Source organism: Terrapene carolina, unplaced genomic scaffold (genome assembly GCF_002925995.2).
Source record: "Terrapene carolina triunguis isolate 2854851 unplaced genomic scaffold, T_m_triunguis-2.0 Scaffold53, whole genome shotgun sequence".
NCBI lineage: Eukaryota > Metazoa > Chordata > Testudines > Emydidae > Terrapene > Terrapene triunguis.
In genome coordinates, this window is record NW_020664404.1 from 7,907,458 (window position 1) to 7,935,420 (window position 27,963).

Sequence of the window (27,963 nt, forward strand, 5' to 3'; positions counted from 1 at the left end):
CTCCCTTGGCCGCCCCAAGCACCTGCTTGTTAAGCTGGTGCCTGGAGCCGGCCCTGACAGAACAGGAAGTCCAGAGATCTGGATTCTTTTCCAGGCTCTTCCACTGACTTCTTGGGCAAATTAATGTTCTGTGCTTCAGTTTTCCCTGAATGGGGAGACCTACCTACCCCACATGGGGGTGAGGCTTAAATCATTAATGTGTTTTGAGATCTTTAGAGGGAGATCAGAGTGCTTAAGAGAGTGGTTTGCCAAAGTACAAAGGTATTAAACAGTGCTGGCACAAATGGAGCATCTTATGAACATGGAGTGAGATTTTCAGTTGCCTGGGGAATTTAAAATGCTCTGTTCCCACTGAGATTCAGGGGAGTCCCAATCCCTGTGAAGGCTTTGCAAATCTCAGCCATAGCATTGGATGAGCCTTTTGCTGTGAATATTTTCCTCACTAGGGTGTTTTTGGTGGCTTTGGAAGATGCAGCCATAAGTCTGTCCACTGTGCTTTTAACCTATCTAATTCAGAGAGTTGCCATTTGTTCCTTTAAATGTTCTTGTCCTGGACCCATCACTGAGCTAACCGACTGCCTGTGTGAACTTGAGGCATTAAGATTTGCCTTATTGGCTCACGTCAGCATGTGGGCTGTGGTAGCTGTTTATACCAGATGTTTTGGCAGGAGCCAAGAACAAAAACCAAACTCATAATTCACCTGGCCATCCAGTGCTGTCCCAACATAACTCTGCTGAAAGCAGTGGATATGTGCTGGGAGTGATTTATGCAGCATCTGGTCCCCATGAGCCTTTCGTATATGCAAAAAAAGGCACATTAAGTTCCATCATAACGCATATTTCACTCTACTTTCATTGGCAAACCCCCTTAATGAATTGTCAGAAGAAAAGACAAGTCATGTGCTTGAGGGGTTGTCCTGGGACTCTGGAATCTGGGTTCTACTCCCAGCTCTGCCACAGACACCATGTGTGACTGTGGGCAAGTTGCTTTTCTCTCTGTGCCTCAGTTCCTGATCTGTGAAATGGGGATAATGCTTCCTGGCCTCAAGGGGTGTTGAGGTGTATAGTTACCGCAGTGATGAATCCTGTACAACAGCCTAGAAATCAATCTTAGTCCAGTGAAGTTCATGGGAATCCATGATGTTAACAAGATCAAGGTTTGGCCCAAACCCAGCACTTTGTAGCGCTTTATTCCCCCTAGTTTCCCCGAACCAGTTTTGTTTGAACCATAGTTAACGACCCCACTGTGCCATTCACGAATAGGGATGTTTCAAATGCACCCACCTTTGTTACTTGCACTTGGTTCAGAGAGAGAGACTTTGCATCCAGAGGTCTCAAAGCACTTTACAAAAGGAGAGTCAGTATCATCATCCCTGTTTACTTAAGGGGAAACTGAGGTGGAAGTGACTTGCCTCAGATCTACTTAGCAGTGTGGTGGCAGAACTGGGAATAGGACCCAAGTTTTCTGGCTTCTGGTCCAGTAGATCACACAACCTCCTTCAGCCACTTGGAAGGCTACTTTATCCAGGTTTCCCTGTGCCCGTGTCTCTTTGTCACCTTTTGGGGTAGCGCAGACCTAGCACATACTGACCGATCTTCCATTCTAGACGTCTGTATTGGTGACTCTCCTTCCCTGTGTTTTGGCTGCTGCCAGGGAACGATACTGCTTTGGGGAGTTGGGGAGCTTTTTCCCACTGCTCTCTGGCATTGCTTCATTTGGAAACTATTCAGCCGCTAACCTCCACGTGTACTCCCTGACTGCTCCATGTGCTGGTTGCATGAATGACAATGTGGAATATCTGAGGGCTGGGGCAGGAAATGAACTGACATTCAGTTCAGCACCACGTCTGGCTCAAGTTCCTTAACCAGAAAATAACTCCTCCTACCTTAAGTGAACAGTTTCTGAACTTTCACTCACTGCAAGCGTGTAGAAGTAGTTTAACCACTGGACTTCTATCTAGTTGACTTATGGCTGGAGTTGAGCTATAACATTACCAAGAGGCCCGAGAACGTCAGACAAATCTACATTAAAAATGATTCCTGTGCATGGCTGCATACAATAATTCTGTGTAGATGAAGCCAGATGTGCAGTAATGGAAATATGCCGTATGTCATAATATTGGGAATCAGGAAAATTCAAGCTGCAATGTAAATCTCTCCATTCTTGACCACATTATTTTATTTTGTTTCCTCTCTATTTTTCCACCATTTAAAGGATGGATTTGGCTTTTTTTTTTAATTGTACATTTGCTCAGATGGCCACAGAATTAAAATGGTGAAACTCTTGTTCAATCAGACTGTTGCATAGGTTAGTCTGCTTTAGTCATTATAAATGCAGTTCCATAAAGAATTGTTTTCAGATTAGAGCTGGCTGGAGAATAGGAATTCTTTGTTACACACCATGTTGAGGTTCTGACATTTGTCTCCGCTGCCCTGTGGAACAAACCCAAGACCTTTGATTTCAGAAACGTTTCGCTAAAACACCAGGAGGGGGCAACTTGGACACATCCTTCCATTGGTCAGGTCCCTTGGTTAGAGAGGAAAAATAAGTCCCCATGTTATCATGTTTTACCTCTCACACAGATTTTTCTTTCATTTCAGCCAACCCACGCAGCATCCTACCTGCACTGAACAGCACCTGCTAAAGAGAGGAGCTGGCTCTGAGAACCGTGGGGGCTGAAAATGGGAAGATGCCTGAGTTTCAACCGTAACCACTTTTTCATCGGGCTGTTCTTCTTCAACTGTCTGAGCCATTTGGGCCTTGCCCAGTATGAGCACTGGCCCTATTATTCCGGCTACCCTGAGCAACCCCCTTCAGAATACCACGCCCCCCAGCAGCCGGCCAATGTCCCCAAGATTCAGCTGCGGCTGGCCGGGCAGAAGCGGAAGCACAACGAGGGGCGGGTGGAAATGTTCTACAACGGGGAGTGGGGCACAGTGTGTGACGACGACTTCTCCATCCACGCCGCTAACGTGGTGTGCAGAGAGCTGGGCTACGTGGAGGCTGTGTCCTGGGTGTCAAGCTCCAAGTATGGAAAGGGAGAAGGTAAAGTTGCCCGGTTTCTGCGGCCCACCTTGTGTTTACGTTCACTCTGCTTTCCTTGGCCTCCTGTGCGTGCCCATGCCGTGGTGGGGTTTCCAGTGGCAAATGATTGAAACAAAATGAACGTAAGGGCTTGTCTACATGAACGCTTCGTTCATGGCAAGCTGGGGCGTACATCTGTTCCGCGCTAGCCTGTTGCGCACTCCAGTATCCGGGTGGACCCTGCTGCTGTGCCCTAACAGTTCTCTAGTGTGCTTTAATCCGTTCCTGTTTCAAAGCGGAGTAGATCGAAGCACACTACAGAGCTTTTAGTGCGTGGTAGCAGGGTCTGCAAGGACACTTGGCGCACGGCAGGCTACCGTGGGGTTGATTTACGTCCCAGCTAGCCAAGAATTAAGTGTCAGTGTAGATAGGCCTGAGTTGAGTTTAGTGCTATTGAGAGGGGTCCGATTGAGCAAACTGGAGATTAAAGCCCTTGATGTGTCAACACAACAGACTGAGGATGTGGCTCAGCCCTGGCCTAGAGGGGGCCACCTCTAGGAGAAGAGGAAGTGACTCAGACCCCATTCCCAGGTTACCACCGCTGGTGCTAATGGAACTGAGATTTAGGGTACCCAGAAATTTCAGATTGGGAGAGGCTGGGTGGGAGTCTTGTGGTTAAAGCATGAGACTAGAATGCAAGAGATGTGGGTTTAATTTCTGGCTGTCACAGGCTCCCCTCTGTGACCTTTCAAGGTAGCTTGTGATGATAGGGGGCAGGGCTCAGCAGGCCTGGGGCTAACTTCTGGTTTATAGCTTATGTTCCCAAAAGCTTATGCTTCAGGGTTTTTTGGCCAGCAGCCTACAGGGGTCAGGAAGGGATATTTTCCCCCAAGTCTATTCAGGGGTCGTGGTTGTCGCTGATCTCCTTTCTCTGTAGTATCATGGATGGCCATGGCTGGAGATTGGACACTGGACAGGGTGGGCCAGGACACTGAGCTTTCTCTCTCAGGAGCTTGGCTGGTTGGTTCTTGCTCACCTGCTCAGAGTCTAACTGATTGCCATAGGTGAGGCCAGGAAGGAATTTTCCCCCAGCTCAGTTTGGCAGTGACCTTTTGGGGGGGCGGAGGGGGAGGGTTGCCTCCCTCTGCAGCGTATGGGTGCAGGTCACTTGCCAGGGTTCTTTGGGCATCTCTCACTTAACCATTTCCCTGCCATTGTGGGGCTCTTAGGCACTGGTGCACCTCAGTTCCCTCATATTCTCCGCCTGTGGGACATCATAGTCTAGTCTCCCGGGGGTCTCAGTTTCTTTGGTCTAATTTCAGTTGTCAGGTTTAGTGTGCAGGAGCTGGATGGCGTCAGTGGCCTGTGATATTTGGGAGGTCAGATGATGTGATCTGGTGGTCTACGAGTGTACGACCTTCTTCAAGTCACTTAATCTGTGTCTCTTGTTTCATCATCTGTGGAATGGGGATAATAGTCCTTCCTTCTTCCCGCCCTGTGTCTTGACTCTTCAGATTATAAGGGACTGTCTATTACTGGTAGGAAGCGGGCGGCAGACTGAAATTTTGCCGAGTGCAGCAGTTTGCCTTGAGTGGCTTCTGGACTAGCCTGTGAGACCCCCAGCCTGCATTTCTAATTATGTAATTAAACACACTTTATAGTAATCATTCAGGAAACTAACATACTAGCTCTGGCAGGCGAAGAGTTCTCATCAGGCCGAACCTTACATGAAACTGTGTTTATTTTTTGTCCTCCTTGATATTGCATACAGATGGCTTGGCTGTAAAGTGGACTGTTACAGACGAGACATCAACCCGATCGCACTTCAGATTGGGCCTTCCAAATATGCATTGAATTAAGATGTAGGAAGGCAAATATTGGTTTGTTATATGTAGGAATTGATTATTAAAAGCATATTTGGGGTTTAGTAGCTCCATAAACCTCAATAACTATATGTTTAATTGTCTTATCTACCATAAGTAAATGTTTGCCTACTGAATATTTTATAATTGGTAGCATGAAGCATAGAGCCAGGTTCACGCTAAATGCAACTCCATTCACTCCCTGCAGTTACACTGGAGATGAATTTGGTCCGTAGTTTTTTAACACCATTCTTTAACACCCACACCTATAAAATTACCCGTAAAAAGCAAGCAGGGCTTAAAATTGACTTGAGAGAAATTTGAGACCTCAAATGTTGTCCCACATTGTGGATCTTGGCTCCCACGGTCCAGCAGGAGATTTCCAAGGAAGAGGCCGTGACATTTTAAACAAAACATTGCCCTCTGATTCACTTAGAGTGAGTGCTCTTTCTCTGCGTGCCGCAGGGAGCCCATGCCGTGGAGTTGGGATTCACCAGGGCAATTTCTGCATTGCTGTGGGCTGGGGGTGGATCTGAGTGTGGCTTGGTCTGGAAGAGAGGAGGAGCATGGTTGATGGATCTAGGATATGGTGAATCAACCAGCCAAATGTAATAAAGCAGCTGTATGAGGCACTATGGGCTCAGGGTATGTCTACATTGCAATGTGAGCCTGGGGTTGTTAGAACTCAAGTTATCAGATCCTGGCTTTGTTAAGCTTTGGCATGAGCATTTACATCATTTGTAACCCCTGGCTAGGAATTGTTGAAGCCTGGGTCCCAACCTGGGGTTATGGTGTCATGCAGGCCCGAGTCCAACCAACCATATCCCAGACTTCCTAGCGCCCACCCAAAATGTGGCCACTCTAGCCCTTTGTTCATGATGCAGGGCGCGGGGGGCGGGGGGGGGGGGGGAAACTTGACTATCCACCAAACTTGACTGTCCAGAGGACAAAGAAAGTCTGCCTGTGGGATGCTTCTGGCAGACTCCTAGAGCATGTGTCTGTTGTGGCTGCATCTACATTGAAGACATGGGGCTTGAATCCTGGATCCCAGCTTGACTGAGGCTTGGCCCTTCCACCCCCATGGGGTCCTGGAACCCTGGGTCAGTGTGACTTGTGTGTAGATGGAAGGCGGTTAGGCATGAGTCTGAGTTCGAACCTTGGGCTTACATGCACTGCAATCAAACACCCACAGTGGCCCTGTGTCATCTGACTCGGGCTCATGGGGCTATAAAATTGCCATTGGGGTTGGGCTGGAGCCTGAACATCTGCCCTGCAATTTTATAGCCCCATAAGTCCAAGTCAGCTGACACGGGCCAGCCACAGGTGTTTGGTTGTGGTGTAATCACACTCTCTGAAGCTATGACGATGGGGGATATATAGGAACCTAGTTAGAGAGACAGAGGAGGGACTGCAGCAGTTTCAGAGGCTGCCCTGGTGTTTTCAGTAGCAGCCTCAAAACTGGAAGAGGAGGGGATTCCTTCCGTGTGACCACCGTGAGAGTTGCATTGCACCATGGCCATTCCCAGGCTTGGCACAGGGCCTGGGAAAACAGTTCAGATCCCTCGTATAGAACATGGTAGCACTGACGCCTAGGAGGTCCTATACATCTCACTTTCAAAGGTGTCAGAATGGATTGTTACAGCTGGGGGAGGGGGAATCTCTTTCTGATTCCCCAAATGTGGGACACCCCCTGTGGTCTGACACGTGGGTTAAGCATGCAGGACTTGATTTTTATTTCAGAGGCCCACAGCTCCCCTTGAAGTCCCGAGGGGCTGCAAATGGTCAGTGCTTCTGAAATCAGCCCCTTAAAGACTCCAGGGATGGGCACTATACAGAGGCCAGAGTGGGGATGGTAGATTCCATGTGATGCTGTAAGTTTTCTCACCCTCATCAGCTGTTGCAGGGAGAGGGTGGCCATGGTGTTGAGATGTGGGTTGTGATTTTAGGTGTCCAACTTGTTGATGCCTTAAGGGAGGCCTCATTTTTCAGAAAGTCAGGGCTCAGCGCTGTCTGAGGCTACGTCTTCACTACAGGGGGGGGTCGATTTAAGATACGCAAATTCAGCTACTCGAATAGCGTAGCTGAATTCAACGTATCGCAGCCGATTTACCCCGCTGTAGGGACGGTGGCAAAATCGACCTCTGCGGCTTCCTGTCGACGGCGCTTACTCCCACCTTCGCTGGTGGAGTAAGAGCGTCGATTCGGGGATTGATTGTCGCGTCCCGACGGGACGCGATAAATCGATCCCCGAGAGGTCGATTTCTACCCGCCGATTCAGGCGGGTAGTGTAGACCTAGCCTGAGAGTCCGGCCTTGTTAAGGTGTTTCAAGTTGTCACCTGGAATTCCAGGCCTCCCAAGTCATTAGGCACCCATTGAAATTTGGGCCAAAATACACATTTAAAAAATGACCCGATTCAATCAAAACTCAGAGTTCTCTCCAAAAGGAAGTTTAATCAGGATTTGACATATTAGAGAGGATGCAAGAGGCTGGATGTAGACAACTGATTCATGGCATGTGCAATTGGAAGCCATGCTCTAATCAACTGAGCCGAAGGGACCTACTGACACCAGACGCTCTGAAGTGGCCGTCATCAAGGGAAGCTAGCTTTTACCATGAGGAAGTTTGATTAAAATCACTTTTGCCTGCCTTTCCTTTATGTGCGGATGCAAATGGTAGAGGGGATGGTACGCAAGAAAAAAGGATTTTGTTCCACATTGCGAAACAGGACTATCTGCAGCGAGACACGGTGCCTGGCGTACACTCATTACGGATACAATGTGCAAAGCGCAGAACTCTCTGAGCACAGCATCACTGTGATTTCATGTATCTATCTGAAACGACTACACTACATGCTTCATGTTTTAAATTAAGCTTTTACAGTACCTAAGGTGGGGAAGATTTGAAAATTTGACTTGATTTTTGGATTCCCGACCTGAGACGCATTAAAAGGAGCTGATTTTCAGAGGGTGGGTGCTCAGCACTGTCAGAAAATCAGGCCCCTATAAGGTGTCTCCACTTGGGGCCCCCAACTCATTAGTCAGTTTGGGAATTCTTGGCTTGTGTCTCTTAATGCAGACATGGTTGCTATTGGACATTGAAGAACAGATCCTCAAATTGGTGTAGCTCCATTAACTTCAATGGAGCGATGCTGATTTACACCAGCTCAGGATCTAACCCTAAATGTGTACCTTATTCAACTTCACCGTTGTGTTTCTGGTTTATAAATACCTGAGGTGGGTCCTGCACAGGCCTGGATAGACTGAATTAACTTAGCTGTTTTCTCAGTTTAAGTAAAGATTTTAGACCTTCCTTTGACAGGATTTACCGTGGGGAACACACACTTAGCAGAACTGGTGTGTCAGGCTCATTTTAGATCAATTATTAGTGAATCTAGATTTACCATCTCTGCAGTTTGCTCACTGGTGTCTCAAGTCTTTCAATTCTTTCCTCCTCAGGCAAAATCTGGATGGACAATGTCCACTGTACTGGCAAAGAGGTGACGCTGGCAGCATGTACCACAAACGGCTGGGGCGTCACAGACTGCAAACACACCGAAGACGTGGGAGTCGTCTGCAGTGAAAAGAGGATCCCTGGCTTCAAGTTTGACAAGCCGTTCCTCAACCAAATAGAGGTAAATGCACTTATAACTTGAAGGAACTGATCCAATGCCCAATGGAAGTCTTCCCATGGTGTCTGGATCAGGCGCTGTATCTGCCAAAGTGATGAAATTGTTGGTAGAGACTGGCTCAACCTGTAGCATTCGGATCCATGCTCAAACTTTCCTAGTGCATGAGATGTTCAGAGCTGGCGTTTCGATTGAAGCCCATGTCACGTGCTGGGTTTGAGGAAATGATCCTATCTGGTATTTAACAGCACTGCACGATGCTTTCGTGACTTGACCTATGGATGGCTCTTTTCTTATCTACTTAGACTTAATGTACACGTTACGATATAAGATGTTATATGTTACAGCTCCACCTCTGTGAAATGGGGATAATAACAGTTTCTATCACCCTTTTGTCTGTCTTGTCTATTGAGACCGAAGCGCCTAGAGGCAGAGACTGTCAGCATCTAGCATGATGTGGCACTGATCTCATTTGAGACATCTAGCTGCTTCTGTAATATAAATAATAGAGAACAATAACATATAGTACCTTTTCAGCCTGAAGAATCACAAGGCTCTTTACAAACTATACACTGTTTACTAGAATCACCTCTATCAGTACTAAAATACAGCTGATTCCAGGGTGGAATATATTTAATGGCAAATAGCTCTGCATGAGTCCTACTTGCTGTCTTAAGAATATATACAATCCAGCTATAACAGCAAGCAAATATTCCAGGGTGTTTTCTTAGACATGATTTTTTTTGTCAGCAATAAAATAAAGATACATGTTGATATTTTTAAACAAACATTTTTAGAATTTCTTTTGTAGTATATGAGAAGGTACAAACCCAGTTATTTTTCCTTTGTGGATCACCTTTTACAAGAGTAAAAAATTATTATGCTTTAATATTAGTGCGAATCAAATCCAAAAGACACAACGTGTGTGATACTGTCCTTGTAATTAGATGAATTCCTTATTTGTTAAATGCTATGAATTATTGGGTGCCATTTTCTATAGTTGTGATGTGGCTTCTCTTTGGGGTCTTATGGTCACATTTGGGTACAACAGAGTTGTCCACGGACATGAGCAGATTCCGAGAGTTGTGGGTTTGAGTGGATTGACTTATAAGGCAATATTTAAAGAACTGTTTATGTGCCGCTTGGCTAAAGGATGATGAGAGGGGCTGTGATAACTCTGCGGAGTGTCTGAAGGAGTTGAGGATTAGTGTTAGGAGTGCTGGGAGGAAATTTAACAAGTGTAGGCAGGACATCCGGAAAAAGTTCTTAACTGGGATGTTAGGCTATTAGGCTGTGGAATAGTTTCCCATGGGAAATGGTGGAAGCTCTGTCGCTTGAGTCATTTTAAAACTAGACTTGACAGCCTCCTTGAGAATAAACTGCCAGGAAGAATCCTGTAGTGGAAAGAGAGTGAGCGAGGTGAGCAAATAATTCTGTCCATCTTGGATTTCTGAGTGTCTTCAGGTTGCAAACGACTAGTGCTGACTCCGTGCAAAGTTGCTCTCTTTACAGTGCTGTAGTGTTTTAATATGCAAATAAAGAGATCACCCTTCGTCATCATTTGCCAGCAGATCCCATCCAATTACCACAGTTCTATCCTAGCCTAAGTATAAGGGGGAATCTGTGGTATCTGAGACACCACAGAGTGGTTTCTGTGGCTAAGTCCTGGCTTGGCTGCGGACACGTTTTACAATAGTGGATATGGGTTTTTTTTAATGCACTTTTAAAACAAGATTATTCAAAGGATTGTTGGCTGTAGAATAACTAGCAATAACCTTTTAACATTGGGTTCCTACAGAGTGCTCCATTGGAGGATGGTAAATATAATGCAGATGGTGAAGAAATATAGCATTCCCTGTTTAAGGATGCGTAGGGCATGGCCTAGTGGGGGCACCACACGCACTAGTTCTGTAGTAATCTCAGATCCTCCCAGTATGTGTGTGGTGTCGACGGGGGTGGGGGTGGGGGGAGAGAGAGGATCTCGGCCATTAGAAGGAAGAGGGTGCCATTTGCATTATGGAATCCGTCACCTGAGAAGCTGGTCACAGAACTGCAAATGTAGTGGCTGTTGTGGCATGGGGATGAGTCTGTGAAGGAGGGGGAAAGCTCTCCAGGATGAAGGAGATGGTGGAAGACTCTCACCTGGGCACTCTTCAAACTGTCTGATGTTCCGAGTCACTGTCTGAAGCTAGTTCTACACTACAGCGGGGGGTCGACCTAAGATACGCAACTTCAGCTACGTGAATAGCGTAGCTGAAGTGGCATATTTTAGGTCGACTTACCTGGCTGTGAGGACGGCGGCAAGTTGACCGCTGCTGCGCCGCCGTTGACTCCGCTTCCGCCTCTTGCCGCGGTAGATTTCCGGAGTCGACGGTAGAGCCATCAGGGATCGATTTTATCGCTTCTTCACTAGACGCGGTAAGTCGATCCCCGATAGACCGATTGCTACCCGCCGGATCGGCGGGTAGTGAAGACGTAGCCTGAGTGAATTTATGGTCCATGACTCTTATTGCCAGGCTCATGGGTTCAGGCTCCACATTGGATGGCGCTATGTAGCTGCCCCTGTTTGAGCAGACTGTGGGGTTTGAATCCATGACCTTCACTGCCAAAGCAGGGGCCTCTACTGCTTGAGCTTAAGGACTTAGCCTCCTAAGATGGTTACTGTGGCAGACTCATAAACCTTTTGTGTGGACCAGCCACGAGAGGAGGACATAGGCCCACACTCTCCTAGCATGAGTGGCATAAGCATTGGCATTCACACCTGAGTGGAAAGAAAACCCCGTGCCAGAAGCCCTAGCCACCCTCTGCTTTGCAGCAGAATCACAGAGGGGAAATACATTGGTGGCCTTGTGAAAAAGGAGAAAAATACAAATTTTTTTTTGAGTGCTAGTTCAGTGGTTAGAGCAGAGGACCAAGAGTTCTGGCTCAGCCACTAACGAGCTGTGGCCTTGGGTAAAGCCATTTAGCATCTGTGTATCTCAGTTTTCCCACCCGACACTATTGACCTACCTCACGGGGCTGCTTCAACTGGGTAACGCGTAAAGAGCTTTGAGACGGTCTTGTGAAAGGCGTCGCAGATGCGCGAGGAATTGCTACAGTGGCTTTCTCCCATTTCCCATCACCATCCCCTTAGCAGCTTCCCATAAATGAGTAAGAAGGGAAATGAGGCCTTTCGTATCCTAACAGGGATCTCTCAGTGACCAGCTCAATGGCACCATTGTTTATAGGGGAGTATATACAAAATCCTGGAATATCAGAGATAGCTTTGGCAGATGCTTGCTTCCCCGTAGCAACCCGGGAATTATCAGCACAGAGGCTGGAGGAAAACATGCATCAGTCTAGACAGAGGTCATCTCGCTCGGGGATGCTTCCGATATTAATCATAAAATCTAGAGCTCTAGCTTAGCTAATGGAAAAGCAGAGAGTTGTTTGACTAATGAGTTAAACACGTTGGGTTAACTTAGGGCTGGTTTGTTCCGACTTGCTGCTGCTTTTGAGGCTTTGATTCATTTTATACTTTGCAAGCAAAGTTTAAGCAGTTTAAATGATGCAAATGTGAGTCACTAACAAGATCCCGCAGGAGTAGGAAAAGGTGTGAAATAAGTCAAATTCTCTACAGCCTGGCTGATCTCTGAGGCTCTCGGACCATCCATGCTAAAGGACAGTAGCAGCCCTCCTAGGAATAGCAGAGGAGCGTTGGTGACTTAAGCATATTGTGTTTGCAAAGAAAGTGGAACTTCTCTTTTAGGGGCCTGATCCTACCACAGGGTGAGTACCCTCAATCTGTCTAGGTTCTTATAAGACCCCATTCTGATGTCAGTAAACATTATTACCACCATTACCAGTTGAGGCAGAGGGAGAGTAAATCACTTGGGCCAAAGATCACACAGGAAATCTGTGGACTGAAAGAATTGAACCCGCATCTCCTTAAACTTGGGCCAATGTGGTTAGCACAAAATCATTCTTCCTCTTGTGTCAATGGAAAGTTGCCATGTCTACCTTAGAAAAGACTGCAGAATCCGCTCCTTAGTCCAGCTCTATTGCCATGACGCATCCACCCCTTTCTTTCTATTAGAGGCTTGAACACGGTGGGATAATATGGATGACCCTTGTAAATAGCTGCATTTATTTATGACCTAATAATCATAGAAGATTAGGGTTGGAAGAGACCTCAGGAGGTCATCTAGTCCAACCCCCTGCTCAAAGCAGGACCAATACCCAACTAAATCATCCCAGCCAGGGCTTTGTTAAGCCAGGCCTTAAAAACCTCTAGCCTCCACCACCTTCCTAGGTAACCCATTCCAGTGCTTCACCACCCTCCTAGTGAAATAGTGTTTCCTAATATCCAACCTAGACCTCCCACACTGCAACTTGAGACCATTGCTCCTTGTTCTGTCATCTGCCACCACTGAGGAACAGCCGAGCTCCATCCTCTTTGGAACCACCCTTCAGGTAGTTGAAGGCTGCTATCAAATCCCCCCCGCTTCTCTTCTGCAAACTAAACAAGCCTAGTTCCCTCAGCCTCTCCTCGTAAGTCATGTGCCCCAGCTCCCTAATCATTTTCATTGCCCTCCGCTGGACTCTCTCCAATTTGTCCACATCCTTTCTGTAGTGGGGGGTCAAAAGCTGGATGCAATACTCCAGATGTGGCCTCACCAGTGCCGAATAGAAGGGAATAATCACCTCCCTCGATCTGCTGGCAATGCTCCTACTAATGCAGCCCAATATGCCGTTAGCCCTCTTGGCAACAAGAGCACACTGCTGACTCATATCCAGCTTCTCATCCACTGTAATCCCCACTTCCTTTTCTGCAGCCAGTTCGTCCCCAGTCTGTAGCAGTGCATGGGATTCTTCCGTCCTAAGTGCAGGACTGCTGCACTTGTCCTTGTTGAACCTCATCAGATTTCTTTTGGCCCAATCCTCCAATTTGTCTAGGTCACTCTGGACCCTATCCCTACCCTCCAGCGTATCTACCTCTCCCACCAGCTTAGTGTCATCCACGAACTTGCTGAGGTTGCAATCCATTCCATCATCCAGATCATTAGATCTCAAGGCACTTCACAAAGGAGGTAAATTGGGGTAAACTGAGGTACAGGGAGGTGAAGTGTCACCAAACATCAGTTGCAGAGCCTGCAATAGAATGCAGATCTCCTGAGTCACAGTCCTATTGTCTTATCCACTAGGCTGCACAGCCTCCCTGCAGAAGTGGTCTGGCTTTCACCTGGAGCTCCAAGCGGAGCTCGGCACCTCTGAAAATCAGGCCTCCCTTGTTTAGGTGCCTAAATATGAATTTAGAGTCCTAAGTGTAGGCACCTAGGCTTGAAAAATTTGGCCTCTAATTATAGCATGAAAGAGGCCAGAAAGGGAGATAAAGCCTGAGTTTTGGCTGGTGCATGCGACTATCTCAGGGGTAGGCAACCAATGGCCGCGTGCCGAAGGCGGCACACGAGCTGATTTTCAGTGGCACTGACACTGCCCGAGTCCTGGCCACCGGTCTGGGGGGCTCTGCATTTTAGTTTAATTTTAAATGAAGCTTCTTAAACATTTTAAAAACCTTATTTACTTTACATACAACAATGGTTTAGTTATATATTATAGACTTATAGAAAGAGACCTGCTAAAAATATTAAAATGTATTACTGGCACGCGAAACTTTATTTTAGAGTGAATAAATGAAGACTCAGCACATCACTTCTGAAAGGTTGCTGACCCCTGGACTATCTCATGAAACCTTTCAAAGGCAGGACAGAAGAAGGGTTTAGTTCTCGAAATCCCTCTCCTTCCCCTGCTAGCAGTGATGCAATTGATTGTTGGTGCACCAGTTGGTGTAGCTTAGTTGAAGTCAATGGAGTGATGCCGCTTTCCACCCACTGAGAATATGGCCCAATATTGCTGTGTTCCTACCTCCTGCACATTACTTTGCCTGAACTGTTGGGGTCTCCTAAGTAGGATAAAAACATACTATTGCTCCTACTGTGCACAGCCAAACCCATTTTATCACATCCCTCTGAGAGGTCAGGGCATGCTGGAAGGTCCTCTCTTCTGCTGTTTTATTACAGCAGGACCACAGACCAAGGCTAAGGGTGATTGGCTATGAATTTTAAAAATTCCATTCAAAAGGTATTTTTCAGTAACAGCTAGCTGCTAAATATCTAACCTTCTCTTCCCCCCCCCCCCCCCCCAAGGCTAATCTTCGCTTTATGTTGTTAGCAGCTGGTATGACATAGTTTCAAACCAAAGGTGAGGAGATCAGAGGGTCATAAGATCCGAAACAGGGAGGTCAAGATGCCTGTGCGGATGAATGTTGAAAGTCTTTGCTTTTCCATTGCATGTCTGAGAATCTTGCATATCTTGCTCAGATTCACCAAAGGAAACTGTTTGGTACACTCCTACTTTTTCACTTCTAGTCCATCTGATGCAGTCTTCTCCCACTCATCCACTTTTTCCAGTTGGAAGGTTTCTGGTAGCCTGAAATTCTTTATTAAGTAGGAGCATCACGGCCTGGTCTAAGTGAGAAAATTCCACTAGTTTAATTTAAATCACCTTTTAAACCAATGCAAACCTCCCATGTGGACACCCTTAGTTTAGTTTAATTTAAAGCAATTCCTAATCAATTTAAGATGAACCGAAATAAACTTGGTTTAAGCCGAAACAAGGGGCTTTAAAACTACAGCTTTAACAAATCCAGTGCATCTTTCTCTCATAGAAAGGCCTAATTCTTAACAACTGTGGCATTTCCTAAATGAATGTGTAGGAGGATTGTGTGGCTATGTACAATGGAACCTGCTTATGTGGGTGAGTTCAGTTACACCACTTCACTGTCAGGATTTATTGTTGAAGTCTCAGATTTCTTAGGTTGATTTTCATGCTTTATATAGTGATACTCCAGTCCACTTCAGAGTGAAGTTTCTCTCTGGTATAAGTGGGTTCTGAGTGCTAATCCTATGAATTATCAGATGCCGCTGCTAAATATTTTAATCTAAGGCTACACCACAGTAAAACACCTGTGGCTGGCCCATATCATCTGACTCGGGCTTACAGGTTTGGGCTGCAGAGCTATAAAATTGCAGCGTAGACGTCAGGGCTCAGGCTGGAGCCTGGGCTCTGGGACCCTCCCACCTCGACGAGTCTCACAGCCCAGGCTCCGGCCTGAGCCCTGACGTCTGCGCTGCAATTTTATAGCCCTGCAGCCCAATCCCCATGAGCCCAAGTCAGCTGACATGGGCCAGCCGCAGGTGTTTTTATTGCATGTGTAGGCATGTCCTAAGGGATTATCGATTCCTGAGTTCTATTACCAGACCTGCCACTGACGCCTTATGTGACCGTTGGATAAAACTTTTAACCTCTCTGTGCTTTAGATTTTCCCATCTGTAATATGGAGATCATATGCCACCGCCCCCTTGTGAGATAGGTAAGGAAGATTACTTGTTTGGAAAGTGCCTGGAGATCCTCTTGGGATAAACACTTTAGAACTGTAAAGTATTATTAAGGTTTAATACAGAAGGCTAGATCATTAGCTGGTGTAAATCGGTGTAACTCCATTTCAGTGGGACTCAGTCGGTGGAGCTATTCTGGCTTACACCAGTTGAGGATTTGACCCAGGTTCCTAAAATCAAACAGGCAAAATCTTTACACTCTTCAGAAGCAACATTATATCCCTTTAGCAAATGTTATTTTTATTGGGAAATGTCCCTCGGGTTCCTAATCTGGAAACACTGCAAGTAAAGTGTAGAGGACGAAATTTTCCAGAGATGACTGTAAAAGGTTGGTCTGTGTATATGATCAGAAAGACTTTTTCCATTACAGCTCTTTTCATAGTCTGAGGATTGTCTCTTCTTGTCCCTGCTCCTTCCGACGCCATCCTGACATGAAAGAATATACCTGCTCATTGCTTCTTTGAAGCAATAATTCTTCTAGCAGCTGAACAAAAGGAGCCTTCCCCAGAGCTTTTCAGTCACATGCATCAGTGTCCTTAAGTCCCCTTCTTTCAGCAATGTGGGGGTTCTTGTATTATGGAAAAGCTGATGGTTACAGACAGAACCTTGAGGCACAGCTGTTTAAACTGTTACCACTGGTTCATGCTGCGTGGCAAAGCGGTATTATAATAGCCCTTTGCCCTCTTCATCTGATGGTCTCAAAGTGCTTTATTAATATGGCTTAATTCATCCTCACAACCCCCCAGGGAGGCTATTATCCCTCTCTTACAAGTGGGGAAACGGAGGCACGGGAAGGTGAAATCTTTCCTAAAGCCACCTAGGAGTCTGTGTTAGAAGTGGGAATGGAACTCAGAAGTACTGATTCACAGACCCCTGTCTGAACCACTAGATCCCACTCCTTCCATCATGAAAAATTGCACTTTTTAACTCTTACCGCACTGATATTAGTTCTTTGTGAGCGGCACTGAGGAATAGATGAGGAGACCTTTTTCCCCATTCTCTCTAAACCATACTTCTCGCCCTTCGCTCGTCTTCCTGTTCCCCTGGGAGCGCTCCATCGCTCCACCCACCTACCTGTCGCTGCCACCCAGCTCCCCACTGCGGCCCATGTCACGTCATGCTGGCTCCTTTCCTGTTCCTCCCTGGCCATTATGCCCCCCAACTCTCCTCCTCCCTAGTGGTTCCCAACAAGAACCAGTAGCAGGGGAAAGCTGGTCATGTGGTGAGCACAAGGGATGACAAAGGTTTTTGACTGCAGGGAAACAGGACACAACTCGCTCTGTCCTGCTGTGCCTCTATGCTGCTTGATGCTTTAGCATTCCTCATAGTGCCCTCATAGCATACATGTCCCGTACACGACGGACAGCAGGTGTCTGTCTACACTTAAAACGTGACAGCAGCACAGCTGTTGACTGCAGCGCTTCAGTGTAGACACTTGTGACAGTGACAGGAGGGGTTCTCGTCACTTTAGATAATCCACCTGTGACGTTGTGCAGTCTATATGGTTTTATAAAAACATGATAATAAGTGAATATAATGTAACTGGGATAGTTTTATAAAAATTTGATAAGTGACTATAATGCAAATGGGATATGCTTCGTGCAAAAGGTCTCTTGTAAGGTATCATTACAAAGCTTATAATCTACCGAGTATGATCATCTGATTTGTAGAAATGTACCACTCTTGTATCTAAAACTAGAAATATAAAACATAACTCTGAGGGCCTATTGTAATTATGTAAAGTGTGGGCCATTAATGATGGTTTGGAATCTTAATGACTCCCATTGTCTGCAGATGGCTGTTTACCTGTGAGTCTCCCTGTATATGTGTGTGCTGGCAAGTGAGTAATGAAGTCTTGCAGTGACATGTGATCATGTCACCTGAACTGGAATCCATCTTTAACCTGGTGCTTTTCCAGTGAGGGGGGGTGGAAACCCAGAGAGACAAAGGGTTCCCGCCTTACGCAAAAGATATATAAAGGGGTGGAACAGAAGAGAGTGGGGGAGGAGCCATCATGGAGAAGCCCCTAGCTAACACCTAAGCTGGAACAAGAGCTGTACCAGGGGAAAGAATTGTGCCCAGGCCTGGAAGGTGTCCAGTCTGAGAAAAACTTACTGAAGCATCTCTGAGGGTGAGATTATCTGTATTTAGTTTGATTAGGCATAGATTTGCGCATTTTATTTTATTTTGCTTGTGACTTACTTTGTTCTGTCTGTTACTACTTTGAACCACTTAAATCCTACTGTCTGTATTTAATAAAATCACTTTTTATTTAGTAATTTACTCAGAGTATGTATTAATACCTGGGGGAGCAAACAACTGTGCATATCTCTCTATCAGTGTTATAGAGGGCGAACAATTTATGAGTTTGCCCTGCATAAGCTTTATGCAGGGTAAAACGGATTCATCTGGGTTTAGACCCCATTGGGAGTTGGGCATCTGAGTGCTAAAGACAAGCACACTCCTGTGAGCTGTTTTTAGGTAAACTTGCAGCTTCGGGACAAGTGATTCAGACCCTGGGCCTGTGTTGGAGCCGGACAGGAGTGGCTGGCTCAGCAAGACAGGGTGCTGGAATCCTGAGCTGGCAGGGAAAACAGAAGCAGGGGTAGTCTTGGCACATTGGGTGGCAGCTCCCAAGGGGGTTTCTGTGATCCAACCCGTCACACCACCTCCTTGAGAGGCGATACCTAGTTTGATGGAACAATTCTTCTGTCGACCTAACACTGTCTACACCGGAAGTTTAGACCAGCATAGCTACATCTTTCCAGGGGTGTGGATTTCACACCCCCGACAGACCTAGCTATGATGAAGTAAGTTTCCAGTGTAGACCAGGCCTGAGTGGAGCTCCTTTTGAAGCTGGACGTTTCTACTGGGGATTGGGAGAAACTTGTGACTATATATGGCTAAGAACTCTAATCATCTCAACAAATGGGGGTATCGTCTACAGACATTGCTGCTGATGTTGTGTCCCCAGTACACATGGCTTGGTGAATCCAGACCCCGCGCTGTAAGCCAAGTGATGAACTCTTGACACCCACTGGTACTGAGTTGTCCTGTTACTTTCATAGAATCATAGAATATCAGGGTTGGAAGGGACCTCAGGAGGTCATCTAGTCCAACCCCTGCTCAAAGCAGGACCAATCCCCAACTAAATCATCCCAGCTGGGGCTTTGTCAAGCCTGACCTTAAAAACCTCTAAGGAAGGAGATTCCACCACCTCCCTAGGTAACCCATTCCAGTGCTTCACCACACTCCTAGTGAAAAAGTTTTTCCTAATATCCAACCTAAGCCTCCCGCACTGCAACTTGAGACCATTACTCCTTGTTCTGTCATCTGGTACCACTGAGAACAGTCTAGATCCATCCTCTTTGGAACCCCCTTTCAGGGAGTGTGATCTGGGGTATGTGATCTGGTCGTGGGGAAGACTCATTGTCATGCAACAGATGGGTTGAGACAGGCTGAAATGTCACAACCAAGAGTTAGTGATGGATAAAATGGTGAGACACCAGGCTAGAAAGAACAGATTTATCTTAGGGCAAATTTTCACCCATTCAAAAAAACCTCTTCATTCCTGCCAGATATTTTCTGTGGTCCTGGCATGTTTTACCCTTGAGATTTGTTCAAAGGATCATTTCTTGGGGATGATCCTAAAAATGCACATACCAGAGCAGCCCCATTAATGTGCGGCTGGCTTGTGAGAATTAGCCTGCTGCCCCTTCTCCTTGGCTGTGCAAATACTCAGCTTTCCGAAGTTAGGAAAGGAGTGTTTGCTCAGCTCTACTGGGAAGTTTAAATTACAGTGAGTGGATATTACAGAGGGAAATTTTTCTCTCCTGGGGGAAAAAAAACTGTGCATAGTCTAAATACCCAGACAGCATCTCATTTGTGTTACGAGAGCAGGGATCTGTGGCTTGGGGTTGTTTGCTCATACCTCTTTGCCTCTGTGAACCTTAAAAGGGAAAGGCAGGTAAAGCTTCACTGCTGAGAGTCATCACCTCTCTCCACGTAATCACTCTTACCTGTGTGTAGTTAGTAAGCAGCATGCCACTAAGGGGTTAAAAAGCAACAGTCTTGGAGTGGAAGCGTGGCAGGCGTGTGGCTAACCAAATTCTAGTAGGGTTTCTGAGTGTGACAGACGGAGTAGTGTGAAATGCTTGTAAATGCTGAGCTTAGTGAATGAAAAGACAGGCAAACTGAATTGGTAAATCTATTTACTGCAATCTTTACATGTGTACTTACCTGGATAGGGCTAAACGTACATCCACGTTCTAGAATACACATGGCCAAATTCATCCCTGCTGTAACTCCATTGTCTTCAGGGCAGGGCCGGTGCAAGGAAGTTTCACGCCCTAGGTGAAACTTCCACCTTGCGCCCCCCCAAACCCCCCCGGCAGCCCCCCCCCCCCCCCCACCCTGAGGCGCTCCCCCCCTCCCCCCCGCGGCAGCTCCCTCCCCGGGGAGCCGTGTGGCAGTTCCCCACCCCAGCTCACCTCTGCTCCGCCTCCTCCCCAAGCACGCTGCCCCCACTCTAATTCTCCTCCCCTCCCAGGCTTGCGGCGCCAAACAGCTGATTGGTGCTGCAAGCCTGGGAGGCGGGAGAAGTGGAGCGGCGACCACGCGCTCGGGGAGGGGGCATAGGAACACTAAAAAAAAAAAATGGGGGGCACCACTTTTTGGCGCCCCCAAATCTTGGCACCCTAGGCAACTGCCTAGTTTGCCTAAATGGTAGCACCAGCCCTGCTTCAGGGAGGTGGATTTAACCTATTACATTGTATCCAGGCTTTAGAAATTATTTTGGGTTCCATTTTTTAAACTCCGGATAAAGCTTGAAGCTGTGTGCTCTCTGATCCACATTAGTGGCTTGATTTATAGCTTGGGTCTAACCATGATTGTGGAGCATGTAACCGAGGCTATTTGTAGTGGCATGGCTTCTAGACAGACAATGAGATTGAGATTTAAGGCCCTGCTAGGATTAAACAAGGTGAATGCGAGGGGGGGGGGAAAGTAAATCCGGTTGTTCTTGGGAGGGCAGTGAATGTCTCTGAATACACCTGTGCATTGAGCATTGGATTTCCTTGGGAGCATATAAGAAAGGAACAATAAGTGTTATAATGCGTACGCTGAGTGGCAATAATAGCTACTCTGGAATATGTAAGGCCTGGCCATTTAAGCTCCTTTCACCCAAGGATCTCCAAGCACTTTATAACCATTTAATTCAGCTTTTCAATGCCCCTTTTGGCCTAGATGCCCATTTTGCAGATGGTGTAACGAAGCAAGAAAGGCTAAGGACCGGATTTTTCAGTGAATTGCTCAAAAATCACAGTAATGGAGGGGAAGAATTTGGAAAAGAGCCCAACCGTCCTGACTCCCCGCCTCTAGACACACTGTCTTGCCCATTCCTCTGCTAATTTATCATGGAAAAATGATACTGACCCAGGGTAGAACAAGAATGATCTAAGCCAAACAATCTCTGCACCCTGGGATTGATTTTTCAGTTACACTAAGGCCCCTTGACACTGTTCTGGCAGTGCAAAGGTGCCTTCAAAGCAGGTGGAAATGTAGTCTATACTTGCCTTAAGGCCCCTTTCCATGCCAGAGTGGGGTAAAATGAACCTTAGTGTAAACAAGACTCGAGTCCCAAATGTTTTTTCAAAAGCTTCACCAGACACTGGCAGCTGTCGAATTCATTCTGATGTTTGTGTTCTCCACAAAAGCATGAGTGAAGGATACGCTTTTGAGGGCCTGCTTTTCAAATAGCTTGTCTCGCCACCTTGTGTTGTCTAAATATAGTGTAAATATACTTAGCAATTTTATGGGCTACAGTAACAGGATCCTACTATAACATTTTTAAAAGTAGACACCTGGTGGGGGTTTTTTAAGTATCTCAAAAACATCCTTTTAAAAATATTTGTTAACTCTGCCCCTTCGCTTAATATAGGATTCACTACTAAATATATGTAATGGCTGCAGCTTTTGGATATCTATAAATAAAACTGCTACCTGGGTCTAAATTCCAGCACTAGCTAGACTGTGGGTGGAATGGTCTGTAGGCCTCGTTGAGCGTTCTGCATAACGCCATGCCTTGGGCTGAGGGGGTGTTTGCTGAGCATCAGAATGTCAGATCAAAGCCCGGAGAATGTATCCACTTGTTTCCTATGGCCCTATCTAGATGGTAACAGTAACCAGTTCAAAGGACCTGGTCAAAAGTTGTAGTGTTGATAGGAGCTAACCATGTACCGATTAGCTGCACCTGTCCAGATTTTCCCCCCCCCCCCCCATTGAGGAGGAACACAGTTAAGTCCTGTCTACATTACAGCTTTTAACCATGTTGTACTGGGCTCTGGGTTTGTTGACTAGGTGGTGTTTGTAGTATATAATCTGCTTCAGACATAACTATTCAGGACTCGGGATGGGATGTGCAAGATTTCAGGGGAACCTATCCTCTTACGATGTTCTGCAAATTTTAAATCTTCCTTATCTAGTTCCTTTTGTATAAATGAATGAGGTTTTCCTGCTGGCATGGCAGGCTTTATCTAGTTGGTGGGATTCTAGGCTAGAAAATATGGCCAAGGGCCTATTCTAATTTCCAGCACTGAAGAGTGATGTTCCATACAGATGGTGTGCACTTCTGTCCAAAGCTTTCTCATGCATCCATCTCTGCAGTATCTCGGGAACCACAAACAATAATTAATATCATTGTGATCCGATTCGCTGGCCACTCATAGGCTGCCTTGTCTTCTAAAAGGTCACTTCAGAGGGTGGTTCATTAATCCTCGGAGCCAATGAATGGAGTCATCTTGTTGATCAAGAATAGAAGTGAGTGCCAGAACTGAACTGGACAGGTAGGCTGGTCTATCCCATCTATTAGGGCCAGATCCAAAGCCTATACAATGAATGAAAAGATTCCCATTGATTAAATGGGCTCTAGATCAGACCCTTAATGAACACCCCTCGAAAGAATGACTTAATCATTGGTTAGCTACAGAGAGGTACCCTAGCAGTACCAGTTTAGGGTAAGTGAAGACCCAAGTGGCTATTTTATACGCAGAAAGGAAATGTTTATCACTCTTGCCTATCTAGATTACGGCTAGAAGCTCACAAATAAAATAAAAAGCTTGTCTCTCTCATCAGCAGAAGCTGGTCCAATAAAAGGTATGACCTCCCGCACCTCAGCTCTCTAATATCCAGGGACTGACACTGTTACAACACCAATGCATACAAATAAAATATAGTCCTCTTAAAAGTTACACTGAACTTAAGGAATGGCTAACTGAGGGGATACTGAGCTTTTTAAAGTACCTCTTGGTCACTGGTTAGAATCCAGCGCAAGTCATTGCCGTCTAACGGTCTTCAACGACCCATGTGGCATGAGGCTGGTGGCTCTGAGTCCACCGTACGAAAAGCACCACCCCATGTTTTCCACTCAGCCTCAGCAAAGAGGCCAAGGGTGGAATGGGTTACAGGGAACATCCTCTTCTCTCACCCCTTTAGGGTTGTCCTTTCATGGTGAGAGGCGGCTGCGAGATCCTCAAGGCAGGCAACTCTCCTGTGTTTCTGGGAAGCACCTAGCACACTCTGGGCACCAGTGCAAATAAACTATCAGTAACGTGTGGGTGAAGGGAGATACGTGAAGGAAATTGGTATTGCTTTTACTCCTGCGTGTCCTTGTTCTGAGCAAAATGGAGGATTTCAGTCTGCCGGGCCAGATCAAACCATTATTATTATTTATTCATATTATGGCTGCACCTTAGAACCCCAATCATAGGCCAGGACCTGTGCTAGGCACGGTACAAATACCGAACAAGAAGATTGCATGGCTCTTTGGAGCAGGGACTATCAACTAACTTGACTCCTATTTGTCAGGGCACCGGCAGTACTGGTGAAAGTTGATGACTTGACAGTCCTGGAAACTGAAAAGCCCCATTTATCCATAGAGTAGATTGAATACAGGATACAAGATTTCACATCTACATCTTGCTTTCCGACTTACCCACTCTCAAGTATTCTTGACGTGAACAGTTTTATTTTCTTGTTTGTTATGACAAGTCTGTTTTACTCTTTCTCTGTGTCAGTTTAAATGTTTACTTCTCTCTAAATGCAAACCCGCACGCAACATAAATGTGTGTCTGGAGGGGAGGGGGAAATCTGAGCATTTGTTCTGGCAGCCAAAGCCCAGACAAACATCAATTAAGGTGCAGCCATGTTAAACCAGTGGGTTTGTTTAATGCTATAAATTTGCAGTGCTGCTTTCCGCTTGCTCAAGTGGTTCCTTCTGTTTGGTTTGTGGCTGTCACTTTGATGGCATGGGAGGGTGGTGGCTCTGATGGCAGGTTTGGTGGTCCAGTGCTGTCTCCTAACAGAAGTTCTGAGTTGGGCAGTAGATAGACCTGAGAACGTGATGTTCTCTGGTTAGGAAAGGGATGGAGGTATAGTCTGCTGCAGGTCAGCCTGAGCTTGCCAGTCCATCCAGCAGCAACGGCCTTGTTAGGTTTTCTCATGGGGTACAGTTCACCTTTCTATTTTATATTGCCTCCCCCTAAGCAACTTGCAACCATTAACTTGTGAACTTATCCACAAAGCCAGGGGTGGCCAACCTGCGGCTCTGGAGCCACCTGCGGCTCTTCAGAAGTTAATATGCGGCTCCTTGTATAGGCACGACTCTGGGGCTGGAGCTACAGGCGCCAACTTTCCAATGTGCTGGCGGGTGCTCACTGCTCAACCCCTGGCTCTGCCAAAGGTCCTACCCCCACTCCACCCCCTCCCAAGCCTGCCATGCCCTCGCTCCTCCTCCTCCCCCCCAGAGCCTCCTGCACACCACAAAACAGCTGATTGGGAGGTGCGGGGAGGGAGGGGGAGGCACTGATTGACAGGCCTGCTGGTGAGTGGGAGATGCTGGGAGCTGATGGGGGGGCTGCTGACATATTACTGTGGCTCTTTGACAATGTACATTGGTAAATTCTGGCTCCTTCTCAGGCTCAGGTTGGCCGTCCCTGCTCAAAGCACTTCTGCGAGGGAGAGAAGTATCCTTCTTCTCTTGGACTGAAGCGACCACTTGCCACAACGAAGAATCTCCATGATACTGCACGCTGCTATTCTCTGTCTCATGTCTGCCAGCTGATCCTCTTCCCTAGCATTTTCCCTTTGTCAGCTCCATGCTGGCAACTTCCAGTGCAAAGGGGGAGGCTGCTTGTGAAGCCCTTCACTGTGCAGCAAAAGCCTCTGCAATTTGTATTGCATTAGTTCCTAACCGCTCCCCTCGTTCACAAAGACCCCATCATGTTAGGTGCGGGGGTCCCTGCCTCAAAGAGCTTATAATCTAAATAATGGGCTTCTGGCATTCCTCCCTCAAGACTCTCCTGATCTTAAGGACGCTTCCGTGTCCTACCTCATCTATATTACCGTGCTTACTTCTCATCTGGGACGCTGGGTGGTTAATTACTCAAGTCAATGCTACTCAGCAGAAGCATGTATGGCCAGCTCCAGATGTTCAAACCAAGACAGATCTGCTATACATTAGTGCATGGGGAATGGGTGGAGAAATAGCTTGGTTTTAAAGGTCACTTTAAGTGTATGGAGTTAGTTGGGTAATGCCTTTGTTGTGATGGGGGAGTCGATAAACTGTTTGATACCTTTGCTTTAATAAAGGAGAGGAGGGCTGCTGGGGCAAGCGAAGGGCTGTATGGAGATGTTTTTTGATTAAAAAGTGTAAATAGATGTCCAGTTCCCTCGTGACTTTGTGCTTTGGAAGCAAAAACATCTTGAAGTGTGTTTTAGAACTTGACGGTAACTAAAATAAAAAGATGTTTACATAGCTGTGGGGACAGTGGGATAGGCCGCCAGGCATTTGGAAAAGAAGCATCAATAGAGAAGATGGATGAGGAGGAAGACGGTGGATCAGCAATATGTGAATTGTGGCTTTTGCCAACAAGGTTGGAGGACTGGGAAATTCAGCCTTTAATTTACTGTCTAAGGTTTTATAAGGAGACAGCATAGCCCAATGGATAGAGCACTGGGCTGGGACTCAAACTGGGTTCTGTTCATGGCACGACCACTGGCCTGCTGGATGATCTTGGGCGAGTCACTTTGCAGCCTTGTGCCTCAGTTTCCCCATCTGTAAAACGAGGATAATGATAGCTACCTCCTTTTGTAAAGTGTTGTGAGATCTACGGATGTACAACATTAGATACAAGCTAGGTAGTATTATAAGAAGGGGGATTGTGTACCTACTTCTCTTCATGATCCAAAATATAAGTAGTGCACATCTAGAATGGAGATGAATTTAAATTCCTACCACCTTATGAGGCTGTATCTTTCCATGTGCACTGGTTTCATGACCAGGATTCACACTTACGGGTGGTGATCTCACCAGGAACTTTGGCATTTTGACAGGTGTAAAAGGCCTCCTCAGGCCCAGAAATGTATTCCAGTGCTGAGCTCAGCTCCTTGTTGGCCTGGCTACTCCTGAAGTGGTCATGAGGATGAAGGAAACACATGGCGTGGCCAGTGCTTTGATAATGAGCAGAGCTTTCATTCCCTTTGATTTCCTCATGTAGCTTCCTCCACTTTTAAACTGGCCTTGGAAGGAGCTGGCACTGTAAATTGATCAAACCTACTGCCTGATGTCTGTATCCAAAAGAAGGATGAGGGTTTTTCCCCCCTGCTAATCATATATGTTTAAACAGTTTATGAACTAATTTCAGCCAATGGTGTATTTGCAGATTGTTCGCTTTGAATTTGCTACCATAGTGGTGCATTTACTTGCAGTATATTATCCAGTCTGACCTCTCCATGTGCTGTATAGTGTTCTAGATGTGGTGTGGTCCCTAGTAAACAAGGGAGACAAAGCTGGAATTGAAAACTGTGTGGAAGTCTGTTTGTCTGTAGTATGTTTTCTTTAATAAATGCCTCCTGTTTAAGGTATGTAATGATACATGGAATCATACTACTAGTATGATTAGTCACTAAGATCACATGGAATTGTTCCGGCTACCTGATTGGATGACTAAAGCTTTCTAAAACAGGAGAACTGTGAGTCCAGAATAACCAAAATTCCTGTTAGTGTAAAGAGACCCTGGGAATGTGTTAATGCAAGTACCCATACAAAGAATAGCTGCTTCCCAAACTTTCATGTGAATATATACGTGAAATGTATTCACTTGTATATTTGTGAATAAATAGGATCATGAACATGGTTGAACCAAATAGCTCCAAGCTACATCCAAACTAACACTTCCAAGCATAGTTTTTGCAGTTCTCATTCAGCTCTAATAATGGTAACATCATAATAGAATGTACAGAGGCAAAATCCCACAACATGATGAATGGTCAAGGCAGAAATCCCCCTCTGGGGCTACCTTGACCCTTCATCTTAGGATAAGTCACCAGTTCAGAACCACTGACTCATAGTTGCGTGTTTAAAAGCATTCAGCTTGCTTATGTCAATGAGCAGAAACCCCAAGCTGCTCAGACTAGATCGTCCTATCAGTCCCCTCGCTGGCTCCCTCATGATGTAGTTGTGTGGGTGTATATTTAATGTGGCAATTGAGCTTCTCTTCTGAAAAGCCCAGCTGTTGTGGTTTGCTGAAGTCGCCTAAGGTATCTTCTCCGCTGGGATCAGTCTTTTTTTTTTTTTTTTTTTTTTTGTTTTTTTTGCCCGTGGGTTTTTTCTTTTTTTTTTTTTTTTTTTTTAATGTTGACCAAAAGCCGTTCAGTCTGATGATCAGAATGTCAAACTGGGACGGTTCAGCTGGGATGGAAAAAACTAGTTGAGCTGGAGTAGATAATGAAGGGAAACAGTCATTGCTCTTCTAAACGGAATGTTGTGAGCCTGCTAGCTAGGAGGGGAAAATGCATTAGCAGCTGTTTACAGAGTGATGCGGTGGGCCCTGGGCCTAAGGATTTTAATTGCGAAAAGGATATGAACTGTCATTTCTTCTGCTTCCTCTGTAAAAACCAAGGGCTGTTCTGTGCTGGGGATACAAGAGGGCACGAGGAGCCTTCTCTATCCTCCCAT

General features: G+C 46.2%; 1 protein-coding gene across 2 annotated transcripts in view; it reads left to right on the forward strand.

Annotated features, from left to right (window-relative positions):
* LOXL2 (lysyl oxidase like 2) overlaps positions 1-27,963 on the forward strand; it is a 91,799-nt gene that overhangs the window by 5,816 nt on the left and 58,020 nt on the right. For both annotated transcript variants that reach the window (XM_024213513.2, XM_024213514.2), the window contains 2 exons: positions 2,602-3,046; positions 8,345-8,520. In XM_024213513.2, the coding sequence (XP_024069281.1) occupies positions 2,683-3,046; positions 8,345-8,520 (540 nt within the window). In that variant the 5' untranslated portion in view covers positions 2,602-2,682. The remainder of the gene's footprint in view (positions 1-2,601; positions 3,047-8,344; positions 8,521-27,963) is intronic.